General features: G+C 40.0%; 1 protein-coding gene across 1 annotated transcript; it reads left to right on the top strand.

Moving 5' to 3' along the window:
- Positions 1-749: 749 nt before the first annotated feature.
- On the top strand, positions 750-9,652 carry mrps27 (mitochondrial ribosomal protein S27). Its single transcript, XM_052095002.1, has 11 exons — positions 750-832; positions 1,042-1,119; positions 1,371-1,441; positions 2,963-3,021; positions 4,440-4,554; positions 5,426-5,504; positions 5,632-5,747; positions 6,882-6,984; positions 7,097-7,239; positions 7,615-7,755; positions 9,222-9,652. The coding sequence occupies exons 1-11, from the start codon at positions 757-759 to the stop codon at positions 9,459-9,461; spliced, it is 1,221 nt and encodes a 406-aa protein (XP_051950962.1). The 5' UTR covers positions 750-756; the 3' UTR covers positions 9,462-9,652.
- The last annotated feature ends 7,810 nt before the right edge of the window (positions 9,653-17,462 follow it).

The raw sequence follows: 17,462 nt of genomic DNA, 5'->3' as shown, positions 1-17,462 counted from the left end.
GCATTCTCGTGTATGTGAATATTGAAATAGATTGACAGCGGATGTCACTAAGAGATTTTCTGAGATCAGCGCGCCCTCTATCGTGTCAAAGTCCCTTCCAGGGCCAGTCAGAACACTCGGCGGCCATCCCAAAACATGCGGCATTAAGCACAACTCATATCTACTTGAAAAGGGAAAGACAGATATCTCCAAAATAGTTGGTCAAGATTGTTATCAAAGAACATATTTCAAATCAGCAGTAAAACCTGACAACAATTGTGCTTCTGAAGTTCAGATCACGTTTAAAAACGCTATTTATTCCGGCTTGTATAGCTAATGCGCATGCACATTCTCGAGTTAATTGACAGGTGATGTCTGTATCTAAAACATGATTGGCTCTTTTACATGTAAGCCGGGACTTCGTTTTCTACATCCACCATATTAGGCGTTCGAATTTCTATCATTCGTTTTAATACAAGTGCTCCGTCTCGGGCTAAATAGTCTCTGGCTCAGTTAACGTTACATTTAGAACTATGAGGCGTGTGCGAGAGGTCAGATTGTACCACAGCAGATGTGTTGGGTTAGCCGTAAAAGGTAGTGTAAGATTATACACATACGATAGGCAAGTGTTAGAGTCTATGCATTTAAAACAATTTCATGAGATATAAATGTATTTAGTAATGTTATGTATCAAAGTTAATTCAAATTTATAAAAAAGGAACGATGATACGCAATGGTTCTCCCCTCTCTGTCAGAGTGGAATGGTTCAGTCTAAAGATGGCGGCCTCCATCCTGCAGCGCTGTCTGATTCCTGTTCGAACCTTTTCCAAATGTGTCAATCACAGATCGATCGGTGAGTGTCAATATCAGTTAGTGATTGTTATGTTGTCAAACTAGGGTCAGATTTTGATCAATATTGAGCGGTCTGGCTTTAAATTTATGTCTCTGTGCGCGTGACATGCGAGTGGAGGTGACACACGATGCGCACGCGCGCGTTTGTGCGTTTCTGTCAGGGGTCCAACGCAACTAATTTATTAACCTGCTGTTTTTGTGTGATTTTAGTCAGAAGATGTTTGCTGTCGGCTGCATACACCGATACTTCTGTATGGGAGCAGAGACAAACAGACCCACAGAACATCGGTGATGTGACATTTACAACACAACAACACACACATTTACATATCAGATATATACTGCAGTGTTTCGACAGAGGGCAGTGTTGTGTTTGAACAGCCCATTGCATATACCACCATAGTACTCTTACTACAGTTTAAAAATATTTAGGGTAGTAGTATGCCATTTCAATCTCGGCCACTGACAGTCTATTGTAAATGTGCCTGCTTATATTTGCACATTTAACATCTATATCTTTATTTAATCTCCTCCTGCAGCCCAACTTGCGTCTGTGATGGACAGATCATATGAGAGGAAGTTTCCTGTGAGCTCTTTAATCATAGCCAGGGTGAGACAAGTTGCTTTTCGGTCCGTATCCTAAAAACTAATTTTAATGCACTTAATGAAAGATAACACGATGAAACTGCAACTGGGTCATTCTTCGTCAACTCAACCAGAGATCCCAACTCAAAATGTTGATTTTTATCTTTTTTCTTTCTTTTTTCTTTGGTGAAAGAAATGCATAAATGAAGATGAAAGCCAACATATCAAATGTCATGCATGAATATGTACGGAGTGATCCATTATTTTGTAGAGGGGGGTCAAAACGGCAATTTTGACTTGTGACTTTGGAGCAAAACCACTGATAAAAGAAATGACCTTAGAAAGGTGGCAGCATCATTGTGTTATTTTTTCACAGAGTTTGGGAGATCTGTTACTAAAATCATTTGACTTTAGTAATCCTTGTTGCATTATATGCCAATGGTGAGAGTCCAAAAATGGGATAAAACACTATTTTGTGTTGTTTTTCTAAAGTTTGTGTACATGTAACTCCAGAAGTATGAAAGATATCTTAACATCCTCCCAGAGATATGAGGCTCTCCATGAGTAATATGTTCAATTGTACACATTTTCAGTGGTCAGAAACCAAACGTGGGTCACATTGCAGACAGCTGATACTTTTTGTCTTTTAAAAGAGGAATGCCTGAAGTACAAATAATGTATCTTGTTTCCCTCTATCAAAACATTTGCATGGAACATGCCCATTTTTAACAATGCCTGAATGCCAAAAATACACTGAAATGGTCAAGTTGATTAAATAAAGGTACAGATAGTTTCAGCATTATTCCACCTTAATTACAATAAGTATCAGTGTTATACAAAGTGACTCACATTTGGTTTTTCGCCCATTGAAAGTGGGTAAAATTCAACACTTTGCACATGGAGCCACTTTGAGAGCCTCATATCTCAGCGACTAAACCATATAGAGACTTATAAATGAAGATACCCAAAGAAAGGTTTGTTCTGAACCACCATCTAAAAGGAAATTAAGATGTCTTTAATATTTCTTGAGTTATAGGCACGTCAACTTTGGAAAAAGAACACGAAAAAAAAAAAATCACCATTGGCATATAATGCAACAAGGATTGCTAAAGTCAAAGGATTTTAGTAATGGACCTCCCAATATCTGTGCAAAAATATAATGATGCTGCCACTTTTCTAAGGTTTTATATATATATATATATATATATATATATATATATGTATGTGTGTGTTTTTTTTTTTAATCAGAGGTTTTGGTCTAAAATCAAAGGTGAAAATTGCCATTTTGACCCACTCAACAAAATAGTGGATTATGCCGTAAATATTCATCCTTAGTATTTGATATTTTGGCTTTCGTCTTAATTTTATGTATTTCTTTCACCAGAAATAATAATACAACAAAATACATCATTCAGGTTTTTGAGCTGAGGACCTCTGAGTTGATTGTTGATTTATATGTTTGCATATAATGAGGATTAAACTGTCTGATGTAGTTTGTGTGTTTGAGAGTCATTGTAAGGCAAAGTTAATCTTTTATTACTTTTAGTTTATAGATAATATATCTTCAAGGGAGGAAGTTAATCAAGCAGAATATTATCTATATAAGTAAGTATCACTAAACAAATCCAGTTAATATTGCTTACGTTTGAACTTTTGCTCAATACTTATGTTGTAATGGTGCATCTGTAGAATTTAGGGATGCAACGATATGGCATTTCTGGGCCGATACCGATAACTGATATATTTTTTCCCTTCCATTTTTAATCCTCAAACATACGGTCAAATCATCATGATGATAGTAAAGTTCAGAAAACTCTCAACTCATAAAATACAAGCAGAGTCGTATCACTCACAAACTAGTGTTTTTAGCCATCTTGAGTCACTCTGTGGGAATTATTTCAAGATAAATGTACCCTGTTATGTGTTTGGGTTTTTCCACATGCAAGTATAAACACCATGTGACCACACGGTCATCACACCGCTCAGGAAGGAGACGCATCCTGTCTCCTAGAGATGAATGTAGTTTGTGTGAAAAGTGATAATCAATCCCAGAACAACAGCAAAGGACCTTGTGAAGATGCTGGAGGAAACAGGTGGACGAGTATCTAGATCCACAGCAAAACCAGTCCTATATGGACATCACCTGAAAGGCTGCTCAGCAATGAAGAAGCCAGACTACAGTTTGCAAGTGCACATGGGAACAAAAATATAAAAAATGTCCTCTTGTCTAATGAAACCAAAATTTAACTGGTTGGCCATAATGACCATAATTATGTTTGGAGGGAAAAGGGTGAAGAACAGCATCCCAACAGTGAAGTATGGGGGTGCAGCATCATGTTGTGGGGGTGCTGCAGGAGGGATGGGTGCACTTCACTAAATAGATGATGACATCATGAGGAAGGAACATTATGTGGATACATTGAAGCAACAGCTTAAGACATCAGACAGGAAGTTAAAGCTTGTCACAAATGGGTCTTCCAAATGGACAATGTACATTTGGAGGCACAACATACCTCCAAAGTTGTGGCAAAATGGCTTAAGGACAAGAAAGTCAAGATATTGGAGCGGCATCACAAAGCACTGACCTCAATCCGATTGAACATTTGTGGGCAGAACTGATAAAGCGTGTGCGAGCAAGAAGGCCGACAAACCTGACTCGGTTACACCAGTTCAGTCTGGAGGAATGGGACAAAATTCCAGCAACTTATTGTGAGAAGCTTGTGGAAGGATCCCCAAAACATTTGACCCAACTTAAACAATTTAAATACAACGTTACAAGGTGCAGAGATGTTGAAATAATCCTCACAGAGTGACACGTTGTGTACGTCGTTGCGGCTGCCCGAGTCCCTGCCTGAAGAGGCTGCAGTCGCAACTAAATGAACCGCAACAAATTATCGACGAAAATATTGGCGTGATGATAATATTTGGATTTTCCCATTTATCGGCCGCCAGTATAACGTGCATCCCTAATAGAATGAGTTTATGTAATTGTAACGGTTACATAAGACGTGTGATCTCCTCAGGTTTCGTCACAGTCCAAACTGCTGGTATCTCCGTGACTGGACCGTTCACAGCTGGTTCAGACACTGTCTGAAATATGGAGCCAGAGACAAAGCCCTTTACACCCTGAAGAACAAGGTCTGGAACATGCCATTACAGATTGATCTTTATAATAAGACCAATATACTGTATATTCATAGTCGACCGATATATCGGTTTTACCGATTAAACGGTACCGCTAGTTCCTGTTTGGAAAAATCAATGGCAATAGCTGCCGTATGTTTTTTGGGGGGGGGTTTTCGGGGGTTGCGGGGAGTCCAATTTACAAACTAATGAAAATTAGTGTTCCAAAGTGGTCGTTGTTGAGTAGAAATATGTTTATGATAATATTCTTGTTGATTTTGACTAACTGTGTCCCAAGAGAAAAGTACAAAACCAGATTACTGGAACACCAGACTATTATGACAAATGATCGCTAATGATCTACCATTGATGAATTACTGCTCATGCACAATTTATTAGCCTATCTAACAACATACTTTATTGTGTTTATTTTGTGATGCATTGTAGATTAATGTAAGAGTGCATGTTTCACTTCTTTCCCATGTGAGCTGGGAGAGGATGCATTTAAAAATAAGAGCCTTCCTGTGTATTTTGGTTTTTATTCGTAGTTAAAAGACCAGCGTTATACCCCAATTTTCTTTCTGGTTATTTTGGGGTATTTTGATTGCACGATAAACATGCATGTGGGATTTTATTCATTTTGGACTCTTGTTGACTCTTGAAGGACTAAGAAACTATTTTTAACATTCAATAAATCAACTTTTAAAAATATAGGCTGGTTAATCTGCTTCGTTATCGGTATTGGCAAAATCCAATATCAGTTGGCCGCTAGTCCAAATGTTCTCACTTTGTGAAATGACATTTAAAATACATAACCGTTGTTCATTTTACTCATAGTTTAAAGCGTGCATTTGTATGCTGTAAAAAGGTTTTATTTCTCCTGTAGGTTCAGTTTGGCATGTTTCCAGACGATTTCACGTTTAATCTTCTTATTGACTCCTATTTAAAAGACCAAGACTTCAAAGGTTTGTAATGCTGTTCATCATCCAGTGGATACTATTTGCATCAGACATACAGTAGACGATCATGAAAGTCTCTTTACTGGCCATATGTGCTCTCGCGTATGAATCTCATATCACGTGTTCGATTCAGGAGCGTGTTCAGTTGTGGAGGAGGTGATGCTTCAGGAAGCTTTTGACCAGATCTCCACTCAGATACTGTCACTTTATGCCCTCAGCAAATATCTGGCAACCAAACCTGAACTCAGTGTAAGTAGATCAATACTGAACCTAGCAAAATAATCAAATCATGTCACAGTTTTGGACACTTTATTTCATTTGAAGTATTTGTGTATAGAGCTGTAACTATGACTAACGCATTTGAATCTATAAGATTTTTGTGTACATTTTTGTATTTTGAAAGTTTCAAATTTTGTTTGGCTTTAAAAATACAGATTACAGAATAACACACAAGATAATCAGATGTATAGATCATTAGATAATCCACATGAAGCACAATGTTACATATGACCACCAGGAGATGGCGCCAAATACACGACAGACTCAATGATGCCTCAAATGACACAGAATGAAACTCATTCTGTGAAATCTCATGACTAAAATCATGTCTGCATGCTATGAAACCTTTAGTCATATTGGAGACATTTTGTATACTATGATAAATTATTTTTGTTATGCTATCCACATTTTTCCTGAACGTGGAAGTGTTCCACGATTCGACTGTTTTCAATTTCTGGTCTCCAGTGTTTTCACTCGCTTCTGCGTTCTTAGCAGTGATGTAAAGTTTAAGGTATTTAATTGGTAAAAATTTTAAGAAATTTATGGCTGTAGAATATTAGTATAGTGCTGATACTTCACAGGTGAGGCACTGTCAATAAACAACGTTCATTGGCCAAAGCAACCTATTTTGCAATCAAATTCGTAAATAGATTTTATTATCATGCAGCGTCAATGTACACCTGCGTCAGATGGACGATTTTGAAGCATCTCGCATTGGTAGCGTCACGTCATAAACGCAACGTTTTTAGGTGGCCGTGTCAAGTTCAATGAAGTTTGAAATTTAGATAAGCCCGTCTCAGGATCCGTGCATTCGGAATTGCGCTCCGTACAGCTGTGTTGGAACACAAGAATGTGTCCGTCCTCCTCTTGTGCTGTCACTAGTGTCAAACAATCCTAAGTGTGTTTGTTGTCTGCACTGCTGGAGTTTCGCTTACTGCCCCCTGCTGAAAACACGTGGTACTACAATGGCAGACATGTTCTTTATTACGGTCCGGGGACATCGTTAAATCGACAGCCCTAACTCGAATACTTTTGTCATTGTTATAGCTCCATATTGGTGTTGCTTGTGTGAAATGATGTTGAATCTGTGTTGTAAATGTTCAGTGGCAGGAAGAGAGGAACATCGGAGCGTCGCTGCTGTTAGCTGGACTGAAGCAGGAGAACTCTGTGGGATTCAGCGCTCGGCTTCTGGGTTCTGCTCTTATTGGTGCGTACTTTCTATACTTGATCAATTAAACGCTAACAATGCATGCACATTCTCCTGTAATGCCATTTTGAAAAATCACTTTAATTTGGTTTTAATCTGTCTTAATCTCCAGGTACAGTGGAGATATCTAGAGGCATCCACTCTGTGTTTCATGGGATGCCGTTGACGTGGACCTCTGGTTATCTTGGGCGAGCCCTCGACATCATGAACACTGTGTGTGCCGACTTCAGAGACGTGAAGTTATCTAAGGAAGTTGTGAGTATTTATGACGATAACATGCTAAATTACTGTAATGAGGCTTATTTATTGCCATGTTGCATATTGACTTGGCCTGAGGAGAAACCACACAAGTGTTTTTCCAGTAGAATAGTGGTTAATGTTTAAGCACTATTCTGACAAGAATGTAACTTTTGTAAGTTATGTTCATTTGAACGCTTTTTGTGGAAATAACCATTTACTTTATAATCAAAATATCAGGCTGTTGGACTGGTGCAACAACCAAATTCATGGGTTCGATTCCCAGTGTACAAATGCTAATAAGATTGACATCGAATGCACTGGAAGCCTCTTTGTTTTAACTTTCATGCAATGAGCAGTTATTGAAGATTGGGCCTTTTCTGCGTCTCTCAGCTGGAGTTTGTGGAGAACGTTCTCACAGAGCTCTCGACGCTTCCTGACGGGCAGAACTCTCCAGACCAGACCGAGAATGACCTAGATGAAGAAGATCAACTGGAGAGAGCAAAACTACCACAGTACATCGACCGCTTCAAGGTTGGTTTTCAAGCATTTTTCTACTTCTCAGATAAAATGACAGAAACTTTTAAAATGCTCTCCATTCCTGACATTAGGAAACTAATAATGGTGTTTTCGAAAGAAAGCGGTTTAGTTTGGAATAGAGGTGGACGATTAATCAATCGGAACAATCGTTCATCGTAGAAATCTTGTCGATAGTTGCTGATAGTTTTTCATACTATAGGAATTTCAAAATAAGAGTCCCCAGTGTGTTTTGTGCTTGTTTATACTAAAAAGTCCTGCATTATGCACCAAATCTATTTTTTTTTAATTCTGGTTATTATTGGCATTTCGGCTGAACAAAAAACTGCATTTGGGATTTTATTAATTTAGGACTCTTTGCCCGCCATAGTAAAGAAAGAATATGAATTTTAACATTTGAATAGATCAATTTAAAAAAAATACTGGCCGATTATTCGGTTATCGGCCTTTCCCACCACCTTAGTTATCGGTATCTGCAAAATCCAGTTAGGAAACTAATAATGGTGTTTTCGAAAGAGTTTAGTTTGGACTAACGGTGGACCAATTAATCATTAAAACCAATTAATTGTTACCGATTAATCATTAAAACTGATTAATCGTTACCGATAGTTGCTTCTTGGAACAATCGTTCATCGTAGAAATCTGTCAATAGTTGCTGATAGTTTTTCATACTATAGGAATTTCAAAATAAGAGTCCCCAGTGTGTTTTGTGCTTGTTTATATTAAAAAGTCCTGCGATATGCACCAAATCTAAATGTTTTATTCTGGTTATTATTGGCATTTCGGCTGAACAAAAAAACTACATTTGGGATTTTATTAATTTAGGACTCTTTGCCCGCCATAGTAAAGAAAGAATATGAATTTTAACATTGAATAGATCAATTTAAAAAAATACTGGCCGATTATTCGGTTATCGGCTTTTCCCACCACCTTAGTTATCGGTATCTGCAAAATCCAGTTAGGAAACTAATAATGGTGTTTTCGAAAGTGTTTAGTTTGGACTAGAGGTAGACCGATTAATTATTAAAACTGATTAATCGTTTAAACCGATTAATCGTTACCGATAGTTGCTTCTTGGAACAATCGGTCATCGTAGAAATCTGTCGATAGTTGCTGATAGTTTTTCATTATAATAGGAATTTCAAAATAAGAGTCCCTAGTGTGTTTCGGGCTTATTTATACTAAAAAGTCCTGCATTATGCACCAAATCTTCATTTTTGTTCTGGTTATTATTGTCATTTCGGCTGAACAAAAAATTGTAGTATTGTTGGATTTTATAAGGAATCTACATTGAATAGATCAATTGAAAAAAATACTGGCCGATAACCGATTAATCGGCCTTTCCCACCACCTTAGCTATCGGTATCTGCAAAATCCACTACCAGTTGACCTCTAGTGTGGGCGTGGCCTAAATGAATAACAAAGAGTCCCACATTCTGTTTCTAAATTCAATGCTTTGACAGGAGCTGAGCGAACGACTCGCGGTTCAGGACAAGATCGATTCGAGAAGCCTGGAGTCCCTGACGTCCATCCTGACGCAGCAGACGCTGACCGCCTGTGAGGAATCGGACATCGCCGAGTACCAGACGAGAGTGCGACACTGGGAGGCCGAGCGACATCAGCTCATTCAGAGAGAGAGAGAGACGAGGGAGAACGCCCAGCGAGAGCGTCTGAACAAACAGAAGACGAGTGCCGCCCAGTAACACCACAATGTGACGGTTTATGTGTTGATGTCTCAACTCGTCCGAGACGCTTCCTGGTAACTTCACCAGATGGCAGAGCATTGTTTGTCATGTTTATTGTCATTGGTTGGGTCAATTGAGATGAAGTCTGCATATGAATATTATTTTAATCTTTTTTTCTTTTTTTTCAATGCGCTGTAAATCTGAACAGTATAAATAAACTATAAAAGTTTATAAATTCTCATATTTGTTCACTTTCCTCATACTGAAGTATTAAACTACATGACTTTAGCACTCACAGCACAGACAGTGTGGCGGTAAGTATTGTTTTGACCATCACCGTTCACATTTTCTTCAGTAAATATTCAAATCTAGTTTTATTTGGCAGGAGTGTATCGTCTAAAGGGTTTTGTTTGGGTGTGCCTTTGTTTCGTCTTGTGTATTATACAACAGTGTTATCGATCAAACAAGCCGTTCTGCTGTAATTCTTCACCTTTATGTTTTCTGTTTCTTGGCATCAGAGTTTCCTCTGATCGCAGACACCATCACAGCGGACAAAACACATTCAGTTCTGCTCTGGTGAGACGGCGAATGTCACTGTGTTTCTGAGCTTATCTGGAGACTCTGACAAAAGAGGAAAAATCAGTAATCTGAAGCGATTTGTAAGGAATTCCTTCATTTCTGTGCTGGATTTTGAAGATATTTTGCAGCTGTAGTTGGTGTAATGCTTTATCAACATGAGCCAGCCCAAGTTGTTTTTCTGGTCTTACCTGGTCTACAAGTCTGGTATTTTGCTGCTTTTAGGTACTTTCCAGCTGGCAAGGCTGTGAGACCAGTTAGCATTGGAAAGTCTGATTCATTTTAGTGAATCGTTTGAACAGATGGTTTGTTTTGATAAGATGTCGAAAGAAAAATTGTGCATGACACGCGGAGACTCATTTGGTTACCCCATGTGACTCTACCCTCCTTAGCAAACGGCCCAATTTGGTTACCCTATGTGACTCTACCCTCCCTAGCAACCGGGCCAATTTGTTTACCCCATGTGACTCTACCCTCCCTAGCAACCGGGCCAATTTGGTTACCCCATGTGACTCTACCCTCCCTAGCAACCGGGCCAATTTGGTTAACCCATGTGACTCTACCCTCCCTAGCAACCGGGCCAGTTTGGTTACCCCATGTGACTCTACCCTCCTAGCAACCGGGCCAATTTGGTTACCCCATGTGACTCTACCCTCCCTAGCAACCGGGCCAATTTGGTTACCCCATGTGACTCTACCCTCCCTAGCAACCGGGCCAGTTTGGTTAACCCATGTGACTCTACCCTCCCTAGCAACCGGGCCAGTTTGGTTACCCCATGTGACTCTACCCTCCCTAGCAACCGGGCCAATTTGGTTACCCCATGTGACTCTACCCTCCCTAGCAACCGGGCCAGTTTGGTTAACCCATGTGACTCTACCCTCCCTAGCAACCGGGCCAATTTGGTTACCTAATGTGACTCATGTGTTTTGTCGGGCACGGGTCGGGTTCCAGACCTCTAATATTCACAACAAGCTAAACCAGCTAATGAGACTTAGCCAAACCGTTTTCCATTTCACTTTTTGATTTGTTACTGGTAGTGCCTATGAAACATGCAAATATATATATATATTATACATACAGGACTGTGCAAAAGAAGCACTTAAGATGTTTCACCAAAACATTTGTCTTATGATTGTTATTTATATCTTCAGCTTTAATGTGTCAATAGGAAATATAAATGTTAGACTCTCAAACATGACTTCTGCAAATAGAAAAGATTAGAATAGAAGAACAGGGAGTCCTGCAACAGATGGCATTGCCCCCACAGTGCCCCCCACTGAACATCGGGTCAGTTTGAGGTTACATAAAGAGACTGAAGCGATCGAGACGGAAGAACTGGAGAATTCTCCAAGATGCTTGAAACATCCGATCTCCAACAACCAAGAGAAACTGTGTCCAGGTGTAATGTCGGAGAATCGGGGCAGTTTTAAAGGTAAAGGTGGTCACACCAAATATTGATTTAGCTTTATGTTTACTGGACTTTGTATGACATATTTTTCATCAAATAGTTTAATATGTGTCCAGGAGTGTTGATTATTCATGAGATGTTACATCATAAATTATCAAAATTAATTCAGATTCAAAGTAACGTCCAGCATCATCCAATCACTGTCAATCATGTTCAAATAAAATGATCCATTATAAATGTTGAATCTATGAACTGATGATCATTGAGTGATCCAAACATCATCTGCAGCCTGAAACTGAACTTTTGATCCGATTTTAGGAGTGAACGCACTTAACTGCATAGAGAGATATAGGATGCTCCCTTGCTCCCTATTTAGTGCATGACTTAAGCTCCAGTGTGCTGTCTGTCTGCACTGGTCTCAGAACAGTTATAGAGAGCTATAGGATGCACCCTTGCTCCCTATTTAGTGCATGACTTAACCTCCAGTGTGCTGTCTGTCTGCACTGGTCTCAGAACAGTTATAGGAGAGCTATAGGATGCTCTGCTCCCTTGCTCCCTATTTAGTGCATGACTTAACCTCCAGTGTGCTGTCAGTCTGCACTGGTCTCAGAACAGTTATAGGATAGCTATAGGATGGTCCCTTGCTCCCTATTTAGTACATGACAACCTCCAGTGTGCTGTCTGTCTGCACTGGTCTCGGAACAGTTATAGGAGAGCTATAGGATGGTCCCTTGCTCCCTATTTAGTGCATGACTTAACCTCCAGTGTGCTGTCTGTCTGCACTGGTCTCAGAACAGTTATAGGATAGCTATAGGATGCACCCTTGCTCCCTATTTAGTGCATGACTTAACCTCCAGTGTGCTGTCTGTCTGCACTGGTCTCAGAACAGTTATAGGAGAGCTATAGGATGGTCCCTTGCTCCCTATTTAGTGCATGACTTAACCTCCAGTGTGCTGTCTGTCTGCACTGGTCTCAGAACAGTGATAGGAGAGCGAATGTGGTCGTTGTGTTTATCAGTACACGGGGTCTCGAGAGGTTAAGCCAATGTGTGTGCTGATTCGCGCTAAATTGCTGAAATTTTTAAAATGGCACATCGGATGAAACTAGAGACACTCATCTTTTGACTCAAACAGATTTTAATATAAAAACTTAATTTGGTTTCTTAACAGATGTAGTTTTATTGTCGTTTCTCCCAAAGACACTCAGCTTAGGTGTTGCTTTGTCACATGACTCGTGCATCAAAAGTTTAACCCTTTACTGACAGTCCAAAGTCTCCTGAACTGAGATCAGTTGGTTTATATGAAATTAAATAATGCATATCCTACAGCGAAGCCAAAACATAATGTCCACGTGTGTGTACACGGGGTCTCGAGAGGTTAAGCCAATGTTTCACGAGCCGTGCTGAAAAACTAAATCAACATTGACATTACTAGCACAGTCCTGCTGCAAACTTTCCATGTTTTCCAAGAGTCTATATGCTGCTACATTAGATGTACATGTCTAATGATCTATAGGCTACATTTAGCTTGACTGTAGAATCATCATGTTCTTCTCACAGTGCAGGCAGCATGTCAGAAATGTTGTAAACATGTTCTGATCTGTTGTGTAAGCGCCGTTAGTTTATAGTTAGAAACACAGTGTTGTTTTGAAGAAATGCTGTCGGCCAATCAGCTCGATCTGCTTCTATTCAAACGCTTCAATATTCATTGTGTGAATCTGGCGGCGATTCAGCCAACAGAACACAAACATTCCTCCGTAAAGACGTTCCCTCCGGCATGCTATAAATCTCCTTCCTAACCCAAATCTGTGCCCGACGGTGTTTTCCAAAAGCGTTTAATATCTCCAGTCAGTCTTGTCTTCTTCTGTGGTGTGTGGAGGGTTAATGAGGCTTGTGTTTTTAAGATGGAGTATTTGAGGCGAATGCATTCGTTCTGTTTGTCTGAGTTCTAGAGGATCACTTTCGCCCTTTAGACGTGATGATGCTGTCGTTTTGTTCCAGGTGTTCAAACGTTCAGTCCAGTCATGTGGCGGGACAGGAAGTTTATTCACATCAGCGGTGATGTGTCATGATGTCAGCAAGTGTTTTTGATGAACTATGATTACTGGTGATGTTTTATTTAACAGCCAGACTGATATATTGGACCATATTTTGCTGTTTTTGAAATGATCTAGCAATCGATCAGCCGGAACGTGTCTTCAGAGCCGATGTAAAAGAGGAGCTCGTCGTGTAGTGTGCGCACCGGCAGGAGCAACAACTGCGTTATGATCGGGTCATTTTTGACCCTTTAAGTGATAAAAACAGAGAAACGCTAGACTTTTGGGTTGTCCTCAACACTGACAAAATGAAAAGTTTTAGGGGTTTATATTATTTGTTTATATTTATGAGTTTTGCCTAAAAACCATTAAGTTCAGGTCAAATACTGCTGCTGGTTTAATGCAGCTGTGAAGTTTCTCTTGAGCCAACAGTGTCATAAGATCTCTCTCTCTCTCTCTCTCTCTCTCTCTCTCTCTCTCTCTTCTCTCTCACTCTTTCTGTCTCTCTCTCTCTCTCTCTGTGTCTCTCTCTCTCTCTCTCTCTCTCTCTCTCTCTCTGTCTCTCTCTCTCTCTCTCTCTCTTCTCTTCTCTCTCTCTCTCTCTCTCTCTCTCTCTCTCTCTCTCTCTCTCTCTCTCTCTCTCTCTGTGTCTCTCTCTCTCTCTCTCTCTCTCTCTGTCTCTCTCTCTGTCTCTCTCTCTGTCTCTCTCTCTCTCTCAAAGAGATAATAAACATTATTGTTACTTTGTCAAAATCAGGAAAGATTTCACTTTCATGGCAGACAGTAGAATCTACTACACCGTACACATCAGGACTTCAGCCAAATATATTTGTTGAAGTAGTTTTTTGAAAATTGTTTATGAAATATGATATGCAGCTCTTTATAGGGTTAATATTGGCAGAAATTATACACACACACTCATACACAGTCACACACACTCATATAAACACACAAACTCACACACACTCATATAAACACAGAAACACACACACAGTCACACACTCACGCATACAGTCACACACACTCATACACACACACACAGTCACACACTCACGCATACAGTCACACACACTCATACACACACACACAGTCACACACTCACGCATACAAACACACTCACACAGTCACATACGCGCACATACGCTCTCTCTCTCACACTCACAGTCACACACACTCTCTCTCTCACACTCACAGTCACACACACTCTCTCTCTCACACTCACAGTCACACACACTCTCTCTCTCACACTCACAGTCACACACACTCATACACACACACACAGTCACACACTCACGCATACAAACACACTCACACAGTCACATACGCGCACATACGCTCTCTCTCTCACACTCACAGTCACACACACTCTCTCTCTCACACTCACAGTCACACACACTCTCTCTCTCACACTCACAGTCACACACACTCTCTCTCTCACACTCACAGTCACACACACTCTCTCTCTCACACTCACAGTCACACACACTCTCTCTCTCACACTCACAGTCACACACACTCTCTCTCTCACACTCACAGTCAAATTCAAATTCAAATTCAAATGAGCTTTATTGGCATGACAAATTATACATTGTATTGCCAAAGCATTTATATGAGCATGAAAATTAACAGTAGAACAAATTCTGTATTGAACAAGTGTGTAAATAAAAATAATAATAATAATAATATATATATATAATAATAATTAACAGTGTGTATACTTTCAGTGGTGTGTGAGTGAGTGAGCGTGTGTGTGTGTGTGTGTGTGTGTGTGTGTGTGTGTATTTGTGTGTGTGTGAGCGTGTGTGTAGTGTGGGTGTATTTGTGTGTGTGTGTGTGTGTGTGTGTGTGTGTGTGTGTGTGTGTGTGTGTGTGTGTGTAAATGGGCGCATCACTGTTTGGTCGACTCTTCCCTCTTTTTGTGGCAGGAATTGATGTATTTTGCTGCTAGTGAAATGCAGTCTCTTTGTTCACCAAGTAAATATTGAGCTTGTGCATCATTCTTATTGAAGTTGGGACAAATCATTTCAAATTTGGGAAAGAAGTGTTTTCGAATGTCATTATAATTAGGGCAGGTGGTTAAGAAGTGCAGCTCTGTTTCTATTTGTCCTTGGTTACAGTACGGGCATAACCTGCCCTCTCTGGGCATCCAGCTCTGTCTGTATCTGCCCTTCTCTATCATCAGGCTGTGGTCGCTCAGTCTGTACCTCGTCATGTGTTTCCTCAGTTTGTGGTCTCTGACTGTACTCAGGTATTCTGCTGTCGTGTAGTCTCTGTTTAGGGTCAAATAACATTGTAGTTTACTTTGTTTTTGTGTTGTTTCATTCCAATAAGTTCGGTACTTTTCTTTTTGTGCTTTTATCATTTGGTTGGGCCAGATTGTGTGGATGAGGGTGTCTGTGTCCTGAGGCTGATTATTGTTAGTCGTGTTAGTCTGTGTGTGGAGCCTCAGGACCAGCTGGATGATGGGACTCTTCTCAGCGTTCACTTCATGGTTTTTAAGGGCTTTATAATGATAAGAGTTGGGGTCACTCAGTTTTAGATGTTTCCAAAATTTGATGGCTCGTTTCTCAATGTGGATTAATAGAGGGTATTGGCCTAATTCTGCCCTGCATGCATTATTAGGTGTGTTTCTCTGTACCCGAAGAATGCTTTTACAAAACTCTGTATGCAGGGCTTCAATCGGATTTTTGTCCCATTTGTCAAATTGGTGATTTAGGAGAGGACCCCAAACTTCACTGCCATATAGTGCAATAGGTTCAATGACTGACTGGAATATTTTGAGCCAGATTCTGATTGGTATTTCAAATTGGATAGATTTTTTAATGGCATAGAAAGCCCTTCTTGCTTTCGCTTTCAGTTCATTCACGGCCAAGTTGAGGTTTCCGTTTGCACTGAATTTCAGCCCGAGGTATGTGTAGTTTGTGGTATGATCAATTTTGGTCGTACCAAGGGTGAAATTGTGTCTCTTTCCCTGACATCTGGGTCTTTTCTGGAATGTTAGTACTTTTGTTTTAGTTGTGTTAATGGTCAGGGCCCAGGTCTGACAGAACTGATGCAGGAGGTCCAGGTTCTGCTGTAGACCCTCTTCTGTTGGAGACAGCAGGACCAGATCATCTGCATACAGCAGGAACTTTATACTGGAGTCATGTAGTGTGAGGCCAGGAGCTGCGGATTGTTCTAGGAGTTTCAGCCAATTCATTAATGTAAATATTGAAGAGGGTCGGTGATAGTGGGCAGCCCTGTCTCACACCCCGCCCTTGAGTGAAGAACTCCGTTTGTTTATTGCCAATTTTAATTGCACATTGATTGTTTGAGTACATTGTTTTTATGATGTTGTATGTTTTGCCCCCTACACCAATTTCTGAAAGTTTAGAAAGAAGGCCTTCATGCCAAATTGAATCAAAGGCCTTCTGGAAATCTACGAAGCAAGCAAATATTTTGGTTTTGTTTTGGTTGATGTATTTGTCAATCAGGGTATGTAGGGTGAAGATATGGTCTGATGTTCTAAAATTTGGTAAGAATCCAATCTGACTTTTGCTCAGGACATTGTGCTCGGTAAGGAAGTGAACGAGTCTTGTGTTGATGATGCTGCAGAACATCTTCCCCAGATTACTGCTCACACAGATGCCTCTGTAATTGTTTGGATCTAATTTGTCTCCACTCTTGAAAATGGGCGTTATGAGTCCTCTATTCCAGGTGTCAGGGAAATGACCAACACTCAGAACCAAGTTGAACAGTTTCAGTAAGGCCAATCTTAATGTGTGCTGTGTGTTCTTCAGCATTTCATTGAGGATGCCATCTGGTCCGTTTGCTTTTTTGATTTTTAGGGCCTGGATTTTGTCAATCAGTTCATTTTCTGTGATGGGGTAGTCTAATGGGTTTTGGTATTTACCAATTGTTTGTTCCATATTGATATTTTTTTCATATATTTGAGTTTGTTCTGGGTTCATTTTTATTTCACTATAAAGTTGTTCAAAGTGATTTTTCCAGATGTCTCCATT

The sequence above is a fragment of the Xyrauchen texanus genome, chromosome 27, assembly GCF_025860055.1.
Source record: "Xyrauchen texanus isolate HMW12.3.18 chromosome 27, RBS_HiC_50CHRs, whole genome shotgun sequence".
NCBI classification, from domain to species: Eukaryota; Metazoa; Chordata; class Actinopteri; order Cypriniformes; family Catostomidae; genus Xyrauchen; species Xyrauchen texanus.
The sequence above is the reverse complement of the archived record's forward strand: the minus strand, read 5'-3'. Positions and strand labels throughout refer to the sequence as shown.